The sequence below is a fragment of the Perognathus longimembris genome, chromosome 11, assembly GCF_023159225.1.
Source record: "Perognathus longimembris pacificus isolate PPM17 chromosome 11, ASM2315922v1, whole genome shotgun sequence".
Taxonomy (NCBI): Eukaryota; Metazoa; Chordata; class Mammalia; order Rodentia; family Heteromyidae; genus Perognathus; species Perognathus longimembris.
This window is the reverse complement of record NC_063171.1, coordinates 60261229-60273568: the sequence shown is the minus strand read 5'-3', so window position 1 is coordinate 60273568 and position 12340 is coordinate 60261229. Positions and strand designations below refer to the sequence as shown.

General features: G+C 37.6%; 1 protein-coding gene and 1 long non-coding RNA gene across 8 annotated transcripts in view; one reads left to right on the top strand and one right to left on the bottom strand.

Annotated features, from left to right (window-relative positions):
- The window catches only part of Ppp1r12b (protein phosphatase 1 regulatory subunit 12B), a 201797-nt gene that overhangs the window by 40525 nt on the left and 148932 nt on the right, over positions 1–12340 (top strand). For all 7 annotated transcript variants that reach the window (XM_048357234.1, XM_048357233.1, XM_048357232.1 and 4 more), the window contains exons 2-5: positions 768–898; positions 6021–6139; positions 8734–8893; positions 10881–11025. In XM_048357234.1, the coding sequence (XP_048213191.1) occupies positions 768–898; positions 6021–6139; positions 8734–8893; positions 10881–11025 (555 nt within the window). The remainder of the gene's footprint in view (positions 1–767; positions 899–6020; positions 6140–8733; positions 8894–10880; positions 11026–12340) is intronic.
- Positions 882–9311, bottom strand: LOC125359479. The gene is made up of 3 exons (XR_007212562.1): positions 8931–9311; positions 1241–1462; positions 882–1011 (listed from the first exon to the last, which is right to left on the bottom strand). It is a non-coding gene; the product is annotated as an uncharacterized LOC125359479 (long non-coding RNA).

Here is a 12340-nt window from a genome sequence, read left to right as displayed (position 1 = left end):
AGATCTCATTGCTGTTTATGACTGGCTGTTCCCTTTATGGTAGGATTAAAGCCTTCATTCAGAAAGCTTCTGTGCTATCCCCTGATTGAGAGCATAAGATGGGCAGATAAGGATTTTAAACAACCATAACTACAAACATTCTTTCCAATGTTATCTGAAGCCATTCAGAAAATACATTTTTTCCCATTCAAAATGATTTCCTTACCTGTTTTACTAGAGGGATTATTTAGCAATCCTAGAGTTTTAAACTATAACTTCCTACTGAGAAAATTGCATGTGATTGATCCTATGTGATTTTTCATTTAAAATTCATTAGCAAGGTTGTGGGGCTGAGGTTGAAAAAGATGGAGACAACAATGGAAGGATTGACACTTAACAAAATGCATTATGTTTATTAACTGAATTGTTTAATTGAAACCCCTTTGTAAACTACTTAAAGATAAAAAGCTAAAAATACAGAATTTATAAGCGAATTTGTCATCACATTTCTAATATACTCTTATTTTATAGCATAATGATTAAAAGGCTTATGTATTTATAGCACATTAGATATGACTTTCACAATTAATCCTATTAATATGTTAGTAATATAAGTAATGGTTCTATAGTACATCTGAGTTTAGAGTAATCCTGTGGACATTAGTATGAAAGAAAAACATAATGTATCATTAAAACTCCTGGTCACTGCCAATGTCTAGAACGGTGTCCAGCCCATAATAGAATTCAGTACATCTCTGTTGAATGAATGAACTGATTTCTCTTTTCAGGCTTGTATTGATGAAAATTTGGACATGGTAAGGTTTCTGGTGGAAAACAGAGCCAATGTAAACCAGCAGGACAATGAGGGTTGGACACCCCTTCATGCAGCTGCTTCCTGTGGATATCTCAACATAGCAGAGTAAGTAACCTACTGTATGAATTCGATAGAAATAACCTTCATTTCTCCTCTGCTTTAAGAACTTGAATTTCATAAGTAGTTGTAATTTCTATTACAAATTACAAATCAGGAAACTGATTATTTTATTTATTTGTTTTTTTTTGTGGCCAGTCCTGGGCCTTGGACTCAGGGCCTGAGCACTGTCCCTGGCTTCCTTTTGCTCAAGGCTAGCTCTCTGCCACTTGAGCCACAGCGCCACTTCTGGCCGTTTTCTGTATATGTGGTGCTGGGGAATTGAACCCAGGGCCTCATGTATATGAGGCAAGCTCTCTTGCCACTTGGCCATATCCCCAGCCCCGAAACTGATTATTTTAAAGGGATAACTGATACCATGTTTTATAGAGCTACCAAATCAATGATTTTGGGTTAAAACTTTTTGTTTACTTCCATTATCATAAATTGTATTTGTTGGGACAGGTGGATCACGAGACTGCTGGTATACTATGTAGGTTACTTCTAAATAGCTATGATAGCATGCATAAGTAGGTAGGCCAAGAGATTTTTTTTCTGGTCTTCTTTGTAAACCTATTTTTTTTTAAAAATCAGTGCTTAGTACATCGGGGACCAAGGTAAGGTTGGGATTGGCATGTGTTGTAATGGGTCTGATTAATAAGATAACATTAATAGCGTCTAACCTCTATGGCAGTAGATTACCTTCCTTTGAGCAGAAGATCATGAGCATATAATCTGAGACATAAAAAATACTATATCAGTGGCTGTGGTATGAAGGAATGATCATGGAGGTTGCTTTTAAATAGGAAAATGACTTTGGTAGTTGTACTATTTTTAGAATGGAGCTTTTGAGTATATTGTAGAGCAGGACAAATTTAGATTGACAAGGTAAATTTCCTAAATGAAATGATGATATTCTATAGTTCTCTGAAAATCAGATTGGCTGTTTTAAGCCCTTTTCAATAACATGATTAGAGGGCCATAACATTTCTCTATTCAGCATAAAGCAGGCAGAATTAAGTTAGTGGCTATGTAGAGGTCTCAGAATTTGATTTGCCGAGGTTTCCTGAGAGAGAGCCTGAATTGTTGGGTTTGCCCTTTTGGGCGAAAGATGTTCAGCAGGAAAACTTAAACATAGGTAGAGTTAAGAGTCTACAAAAACATTAGGCATCAGTACTAATGAGTACTAATCAGTACTGGCTGCTGGTTCAAAAGAAAGTACAGCATGATATTGATTCCAAAGCCAAGGTAATTGAATAGTGTGGTTTCTTTTCATTCTTCCCCATGTTCTGCATTAGCAAATTAGTTACCTGTTCATTTCCTAGGTTGCCCCCTTTCAGAGTCTTGAAGGAAAGGTTCTAGTTCTCAGCCTTACTAATGCCAATGCATTAATGCCCAAGAGTTAATTAAGATGACTTTTTTGACCACTTTAATTGCACTTAAAATGTTTATCAAAGAGGTCTAGGGCATGCTGACCCTTCATTATTGGTTTTGGTCTACTTGTTCAGGTGGCATATTTGAGATATTTGGGCTATCAGTGATTGGCTTTTCTTTCCAAGTGTTTTACTTGCTTATTTGTTCTACTTCTCTAAGGAAAACTCACACTTAGACTGAGGATAGATTTGTGTTATTACCCTTTTGTGAAAATGAGTATAGAGAATTATTGCAATGCTTTTTGTTTTTTACTGTGGTTTCTTCTAAAAGTAAGTTAAAATTCAGCAGTTTTTTGCTCATCCAAATATTACCTGGAACTCAGTAAATCTATTAGTTACTGTTTCCTCATATCAGGTACTAGAAATTATATGTATGAATTAGCTATGAATGAGATGATCTAAACTAGAATCCATTGCTGAAGTGGAGTGGTGGTTGGATAGCTTGTTTCAATTTATCTTTCATTATGTATGATATTATCACTACTGTATAGATGTGTTTTTTTTCTTGAGGTTTTTTTTTAACTGTATTTTTTGTCTTCTTTTTTGGTACTGTGTATCGAACCCAGGACTTTGCACTTGCTAGGCAGTGTGCCACTGAGCTATAGCCCAGCCCTACAGGTTTTTATTTTACTATCATTATTTATTTGTAATGTGTAGCATTCCTTTTTATACAAATGAAAATAACATGATTTTTTAAAACAATATTCAGTTTGCCTCAGAAACAGTAAGATCAGCTCTTGGTGATCTTATTACTTTTCTTTTCGTATCTCTTTGTTTTGCTTTGTGTTTGAGACAGGGCCTTGTTGTTTAGCCTAGGCAGGCCTTAAACACAGGATCTTTCTGCCCTTGCCTCCTGAATGATAGTATTATAAATGTGTGCTACCTTGTCTGGCTTCCATTTTGTGTCTTAAAGACCTTATACTTTATACTTGTTCTCCTCCCCCACTCCATCCCACACACACTGGCTTTTAAATTCAGAGCCTGATAACTTGCCAGGCTGGTGTCCAACCACTTGAACCATGCCTCCAGCCCAACCTTTTGCTTGGATATAAAGTCTCAGAGGCCTTTTTATTTCTTGGCCAAGGCTAGATTTGAACCCTGATCCTATGTATCTTAGCCTCCTGGGTAGCTAGGATTACAATCATGAGTCATAATATACTTTTAGACTCATTAGGCAATCTAACTTTCAGAGGAATCAAAATGAATAAAAGACACATTGGCTTTTCAGAAAGAATCCAAGTGAGTTCTAGTTCATGTTGCATGAAAATCTATTTAATCTCATATTTGTACTCAGTATGGTACATCAAATGAAGAGAAGCTTAGAAGTTATTTTTTCCTCATTTTAACTTGAGTGTAGGCTTAACATTAATTATCTGGGATGATCCTACATTTTTATTATAAATAGCATTTAACTTAGCAGTAGCAGCTTGACCTAATGTCTTTATAGTTTATTCCAATGCCAGTTTATTCTGCGTTTTTCTTAACACATTTCATTTATTTCTCCCTTAAAATAGTAGCAAAAAGACCATTCATCAGCTATTAGTAAGGATGGGAAGGCTTTATTTTTGAAGGGCATGTATTTTGGGCTAATGGCTGTTACAAAGAGATTTCTGGTATTGTTTAGTTTTATTTTATTTTATTTTGTTAATTTGTTTTTATTGGGGTTTAGGACATAGAATGATAGCTCGCCTTGGGGCATGCCCTTACCCCCAGGTAATGTCCATTCTAATCCTGGGTATTGTTTCATTTTAATGTACAACTTTACTCTATTTTTGCATCTATAACACTAATAAACTCTAACTTGACATTGGAAAAGTTTTCTTGAAAATGAGCTAGTTAGCCTTTGGAGGCTGCCTTTCATTCCTAATATTGCAAGTACAGAATATCCTTTTAGAAAACTTATTTAGAGCTCAGGATAGTGGATAGTGTGTGTGTGTGTGTGTGTGTGTGTGTGTGTGTGTGTGTGTGTGTGTGTGTTTGCATGCTCATGCCAGTCTTGAGGTTGAACTGAATGCCTGAGCACTGCTCTGCCTTCTATCACTTGAGCCACTGTTACACTTCCATCTTTTTTGGTGGTTAGTTGGAGATTAGAGTCACACAGACTTTCCTGCCTTGGCTGGCTTTGAACTGTGATCTTCAGATCTCAGTCTCCTGAGTAACTAGGATTACCTGGCACCAGGCTCATAGTGAGTAATTTTTTAAGTGCTGCATACCTTCCCTTATGGTAGTTAGAAAGTCTCTTGCTATCCATTAGAAGTGAGAAACAGGTAGGGATATGAGTATAAAAGAAATCTTAGGAAAATGGAAGGAAGGGGAAATCATGTCAAGTGAAATAAGCCAGACTGAGAAAGACAAATATCAAATGTTTTCCTCATAGGCAGAATCTGGACATTAAAGAATGACAGGTGTGAGATGGTGATAACAGTGTGAGGGAGGGGAGAACAGACATCTTTGGGGGTGGGAGGACAAAAGGAGAGGGTAAAGACAGGATGAATATGATCAAATAAGTATATTTGTACTTTATATACATATATGAAAATGGAATAATGAAGATAGTTAAAAGTTTTTTAAAAGCTAGGTGTGATGTCTCAAGCCTGTAATCCTAGCTTTTTTTTTTTTTTGCCAGTCCTGGGGCTTGGACTCAGGGCCTGAGCACTGTCCCTGGCTTCTTTTTGCTCAAGGCTAGCACTCTGCCACTTGAGCCACAGCGCCGCTTCTGGCCGTTTTCTGTATATGTGGTGCTGGGGAATTGAACCCAGGGCCTCATGTATACGAGGCAAGCGCTCTTGCCACTAGGCCATATCCCCAGCCCTAATCCTAGCTTCTTGGGAGAATGAGATTAGGGGTTCAAGGTTGAAGTCACCCAAGCAATATTGGAAAAAGCAAAACAAAAAAACTCCATTTTGACCAAGGGTGATCATGGTAGTGATGCATCTGTTACTCCAGCAGTTTGGGGAAGCACCAAAAGAAGGATCCCAATCCAGGCACCTACCTCAAAAAGTAACCAAGGGAAAGCTGGATGCTGGTAGCTCATGCTTTAATCCTAGTTACTCAGGACTGAGGATTGAGTTTTGAAGTCAGCCCAGGGAGGAAAGCCTGAGACTGACCTCCAATTAATGACCAAAAAAAAAAGCTTGGAAGTAGAACGGTGGCCCATGTGACATCTAGCTTTGAGCAAAAAGCTCAGGGACAGCATCCAAGCCCTGAGTTTAAGCCCTACAACTGGCATCAAAAATACTAAATAATAATAAAAAATAACCAAATGCAAAAAGGGCTAGTGAAGTGGATCAAGTGGTCAAGTGCCTGTCTAGTAAGCATGAGGTCCTGAGTTCAAACTTCAGTTCTTCCCCTTCCCCAAAAGTTGTTTAAAAAGGGAGGGGATGGAGAATGAGAAAGTACAATAGAGGGTGCATTATATGCATGTGTAGAAATATTACAATGAAAACTTCTTTGCAATTAATATATTCTAATAAAAAGACAAATAAGTAAAAGAAATCCTGGTATTGAGATTGTTCTTGTCAGGAAGCGAGAAACCTTAAGCCCTAGCTAAGATTTGGAAAATAATAGTAAAGCACCTTTCCTGGGACCATATATAAGTCCCTAAAACATGCCTTGATATGCATTGAACCCCAAATACATGAGGAGAAATGGATATTAGATTGACAAAGATAATATTGATTCTGGATCTTGTTGTACAGGTATTTCATTAACCATGGAGCCAGTGTGGGAATTGTAAATAGTGAAGGTGAAGTCCCCTCTGATCTTGCAGAAGAGCCAGCCATGAAAGATCTTCTTCTGGAGCAAGTAAAGAAGCAAGGTAACCTAGGGAATTGGGTCGGCAAGGAGAGGCTCTTACTGTCCCTTAGAGTACAAAACAGAATGGATTTGTTGTATAGAGCCTTTGATGATCATGTGACAGGAGAGGATTAGATCTGCACAGCATTAGTCCTCATAACTCACATAAGAATAGGCCAAATGCCAAAGAATGGTTAGTCATTCCTTGTTTTTACTGTCTGAGGTTGTTTACCCATCATATAGTAAGGAGTGCCCTGAGGAGGAGTGCAAACACTTCTTATTGTGTGTAAACATTACATTAGATCTGCCATACACAGTAGAAATCTAAAGAAAGGATGGGGTGTAGAGTGGCCAAGTTCATTATTTTATTTTGCATCTTTTTTTCTTGATGCAAAGAGAACTAAAGGTAGTGCTCATCGAGAAATTTATTATAACATCTAAAGTGATCTTTATCCATACTATCCATGAAAATTATTTTTGTAGTTTGTTAAGTAAGATGAGGGATCTAACTTAGAAGAACGAAATTTTAAATGCTTATTTTTTATTTTGTGGTTTTAGATGAATTAATAGGATTAACTAAATAATAGGATAGAATTTTTCCCAACTGGAGAATATTTTTTCTCATTGTTCTTTTAATTAATAAATGTTAAATAACCATAGACAATGAATAGGGAATATTGCCAGAATCATTACAAAACTATGGACATGATTTCCAAGGTGGTGATTTGCTAAGCAGTGTTATTGGCAATTTATAGCTTGTTCCAAAAGATTTAGCTCCAGTCACCCTTGTTGATATAATCATTTAGATCAGAACAAATCTATGCCCATTTGTTTATATATTATTCAGAGTTGTGGCTGTGGGGGGTAATCTGGCTGCAACATCTGTTACCCACCAATTGCCATGGTTGATTTAGCTGAGCTGGTTGGTTAGGTTGGTAACCTAAGCTGTGGGTTCAGCTGAAAGTGACCTTTCCTTGATAGAGGAGAACCAGTTTTCAGTTAAGGGTATGATAGTAGCTGTGCCTCTGTACTACAACCCCCAGATAAGCTTTTAAGGTCTAGAGCTACATTTGTACTATAGCAACAGATTCAGACAATTTTGATAAACCAGTAACCAGCAAACCTGGAAATACTTATTATCTGGCCCTTTATGGAAGGTATGTTAACCCTGCTTTAGAAGATGCTCTTGACAGACAGCTGCTGTTCCTACTGCCTCATGTAAGTGTGAGTCACTGGTGCCTGGCTGCAAATAACAAAATATTTTAAAACAAAATAGTTCCTTAAGAATGTATATATTTAGTTTGAAAAGAAGAAGAAGAATTTTATTTAAAACCCTGCCTTTTCTGCTCTGATACTCTGGACTGTGCTCTATTGAAGTAGCATTTCATATGTACATCTACCTCCATTGCACTATTAACTCTCTTTAGTGTGTAGAGGGCTGTTATGTTCTAAATAGGTTTCCTTTTTACCCCATCCACCGCCCTAAAGCATACAGAGAAAACAGGGAGTTCACTGATTTTTTTCGCTGAAGCTGAAAGGGAGAAGACCAAGTATAGATAAAAACCACTAATGAGTGTAAACTCTTTGTTGGTATTTAGGACATACTTTATATAATGAAGAATAAAATGTGATGAACCCCTCTTCACTGCATTAGATATTAGAGTTGTTGGCTTAAGAGAATAACTCTTTTGAGTTTCTCCATAATGCTTTTTATAGGAAACAAACTGCATTGCCTTCAAAACAGACTTGTTTTATTTTGCCAGTCCTGGGGCTTGAATGCAGGGCCTGGGCACTCTTCCTGAGCTTCTCTTGCTCAAGGCTAGTACTCTACCACTTGAGCCGCAGCACCACTTCTGGCTGTGTATGCGGTGCTGAGGAATCAAATCCAGGGCTTCATGCATACTAGGCAAGCACTCGACCACTAAGTTACCACCCCAGCCCTAAAAGTACTTTATAAAACTATAGATCACTTATTCATCTCTAGATTATTGTAGATAGCTCCAGGTAAGTATTTACCTACATGGAAACAAGCTTTGGAGATAGTTCGTTGTTCTTAAGTGTGTCATATCTGAAAACAGGGTTTTTTTGGTACCAACCTTACAGTAGTGAATAGTAAAGAAAAGCCAACAGGATCAAAATATCAATTTTAATGTAGCTCTGTCACTAATGTGTTTTGTAACCTTAAGATAAGGCACCTAATTTTTCTGTATTTTTCTTTACTAATAAATGAGTTTAGCAGTAAGCATATTTACCTTAGAAGACTGTTGAAAACTAATATCATAAAACATCCAAAAGCACCTTGAATTTTATGACTTCATACAAATATTATAAAGTACACATAATGAATCCTCTGGTTTTTATGTTCCATTGAAAATAAAGAACATAAGTAGTTATGTGTGTTCCCTTAATGGGCCCACATTCCATAATATTTATCCTGGTGATTTAAACCCTGTAAGACAACCAGTGTGTATGCAAATGCCTTTGCTTTTCTAAGTGGATGAATACTCAACTTGATGACTATGAACTATTCTTTGTGGTAAATGTTATGGTATTTAAAATATACTGTTAGGCTTAAGTGGAGGTTTAGTAATGCTGTCTGCTATCTGGCTTCTGTAGGAGTTGATCTAGAGCAATCAAGAAAGGAAGAAGAGCAACAGATGTTGCAGGATGCTCGCCAATGGCTCAACAGTGGGAAAATAGATGATATAAGGCAGGCTCGCTCAGGGGCCACAGCCCTGCATGTGGCTGCTGCCAAGGGCTACTCTGAAGTCCTCAGGTATGGTCCATTTACACAAAATAGGAGTTTCGTTTACCAGGAAAAGATGAGATGCGTTTTGGAAGTAGACATGAATTAAATTTTCAGTGATCATGCAGGTTTTCCTCCCTTTTTGCTGGTGTTTCTTCATGTGTGGTCTCCCCTGCTTCTTACCATTCCTCTAGCTTCTTTCTGATGTATATGGTATGGGAGAAACAGAGGTGAGATACACTTGTCTAGGAAGGGACTTTTTAAGGTGTTTTCTAACTATGAATTTTTCATTAATGCTCTGCAATCTCCTCTTGTGGCCTGTTATACAGGACAGATCTGTGATCATTTTGATCTTCTTTAATTTTTGAAATTATACTTTTGTAATTTTCAGTTGTACAAAGGAGTTATCATTCAACATATAAATTTATAAGTGCAATGCATCTTGAATGATGTCACTCTTTCATCATTCTCCCCCATTCTTTCCAACCCAGTCCCTCCCTCAATTTTCTTAGTTTTATGGCATATGCATTGAATATTATAACTGTACACCCCCTTCCTCTCTTCATTCATCTACCCCCCTCTCCTTGACCTCCATCCCATACCTTCCAAGGGCCAATTTCCTGGTATTCATTTTATTTGTCTGTGAGTTCACTTTTCTAAGGAATTACACCTTTTGAATTCTCCCCTTCAAATATCACACTTCAATGAATACATTTGTAAATATTTGCTTGTATATTTATGAATTAGTTCTGGCTTCTACTTATGAGAAAAAACATGTGTCCTTTGTCTCTCTTGGTCTGATTTATTTTACTTAATATTATTTTTCTAGGTCTATCCATTTCTTTGCAAATGACATAATGTTAAGTTTCCTAATGGATAAATAAAATTTCATTTTGCATATATACCACATTTTCCTTCTTTTTCTTTTTTGTCTTTTCTTTTTTGGTGCTTTACCACTGAATTATATCCCAGACCCCACATATACCACATTTTCTTGATCCACTTGTCCATTGAGGGACATCTGGGCTGTTTCCATACCTTGGCTATGGTGAATAGTGTAGCAATAAACATTGTTGTATAAGTGGCTTTATTGTATCCTAATTTGTATCCTGATTTGGTCCTTTTTGATTATTTCTTTGGACTCGTTAGATCAATTATATTGATCTTGAGTGTGAAGTGTCTAGCTAGAACAGGACAGTCAAAGTTAGATGAGAGATATGGATTCTACTACTTGGCCTGTTTCATTTTCACTTACATATATGAATGCTTTATATACCTCTTAGTGTTCAATATTGACAGGCTTCCCCCAGGATTTGCTAATGGTACTCTATGTACAGTTGTTACTGGACTCCTTAGTGCTACATAGTCAACCTGATAAGGACTTTCTAGTAAGTGTAGGGGTATGTAGAATATTGGTACTTTGCCTGGCTGTGACATTTATACTCTGCTCAGTTCTTGAAAGTTGTCTTTAGGTCCATGGTAATGAGCCCCAACCAGCCAAGTGCAGTGTGGGGGCTTCCAGAATTGTGTCTTTCCTTTTGCATAACATGGATACAAGTTCAATTATAGCTTTAGAGTTAGCAAGAACATCTTGCAGATACTTTACAAAGTTGAAAGTATGAGGTTCTACAATAAATATGTAATGTTCCAGAAAGACCCACATCAAAGCTATCGAATAAGGAAATTCAAACACTCATTTATACATGAATTCTTCCCTGCACTGGCAAATGGAAATCATACCCTGTAATGGAGATATACTTTGATTAACCTCAGGTATACACCTGTTTGTACATACTCTGTATGGCGTAACATAATGCTCTATTTGTGACCTTTTGGAGAAGATTGGTAAAAATAACTTATATTTGGTGCTGAAAGTAGTTGGAAACCAGACCTATATGCCTTAGAAGGCTAATACCAGTAATCCCCCATATCTGAAATAATAATTAGGTAATAGTATATTTGATAGAAAACTGTAAAATCAAGGAGCTAAATGTATTGTTTGGGGTTTTCTTCTCAGACTTTTAATTCAGGCTGGGTATGAACTCAATGTTCAGGATCATGATGGCTGGACTCCTCTTCATGCTGCTGCACACTGGGGAGTGAAGGAAGCCTGCTCCATCCTGGCAGAAGCACTCTGCGACATGGATATCCGGAACAAACTGGTTAGTATGCCTGAGCCTGCAAGAGGGCAATGAGATAGGTGACTGCTCCAGGAAAATACCCATCTCTGGTAGCTATGGTGTTGCCTTCCACCTCCCTGCCCCCACCCCTATTATCAGCACAGAGGTATGTTTGCTATGAAACTCCATTACCTTAGTCAACTGATTCTATTTATATTGAAGTCTCTACAGCAAAGAGAAAATAAAAAGATAGTTGTACTTGGTAAAAAATGAGAAACCTAGCTGGGCACTAGTGGTTTACACCTATAATCCTAGCGACTCAGGAGGCTGAGATTTGAGAATTACAGTTCAAAACCAGCCCAGGCAGGAAAGTCTCCATGAGGCTCTTATCTCCAGTCAACCACCAAAAAGCTGGAAGTGGAGCTGTGGCTCAAGTAATAGAGCTCTGCGCTTGAGCAAAAAAACTCAGGTCTGGGACTGAGTCCCAGTACCCCAGGAGAAGGGCAAAGTAAAACACAATGAGATGCAACTTTTCACCCACCAGGATGGCTACAATTTAAAAGCCAGACAATAACAAGTGTTTGTAGGATGTGGAACAAACAAAAGGGAATTCTCAGATATTGCTAGAGGAGGTTAAAAAAGGACCCCTCCAGTATAGAAACAGCTTGGCAGTTCCCCCCAAAGTCAAACGTGTATCCCCACAAAAACTTACAAATGACTTGTGCATGGTAAAAATTATTCACAGTAACTAAAAATGGAAATAATCTAAAGGTTCACCACCTCATGAACAAATAAACAAAACGGGCTCCATCCACAAACCCCACAAAACTCAGGGATGGCACCCAGGCTCTGAGTTCAAGCCTCAGAACTAGCACATGCCCCACCACACTAGTATGGGGAGGTTGGCTAGTTACTATCTATGGTGAGATATGAAAAAGTTTACTTGTTTTTGATCCAAAGTCTTTTGGACATATAAGCCCTATTCATATTGAGCCATTCAGAAATGTTCTAATAACAAACATTTTCAGTTTGGCTGAAAACAGTACTATTCAGCCTCACATCAAGCAACTTTGAAGCTCTGGGAGGCTTATGCCTTAATATATCTCTTGATTTCCTAGGAATCTGGACACAAAAGTAGAAGTTGTCTGCTTCACATCTCTCCTGAACCCAGATCTTGTTCTCAGACTATGGGCTGGGGCTTTAATAGTGTTGATGTTTCTTAAAACAAATACCTCCCTGCTGTCCTTTTCAGATGATTCCTGTTAACTAATCTTTAATGCACATGTGCCCTAAACCTTTCTCTGATGTTCTAAAGACTCTTTCAAAATAAGTTCAAGTAGGAATTTTTCTTATTCCA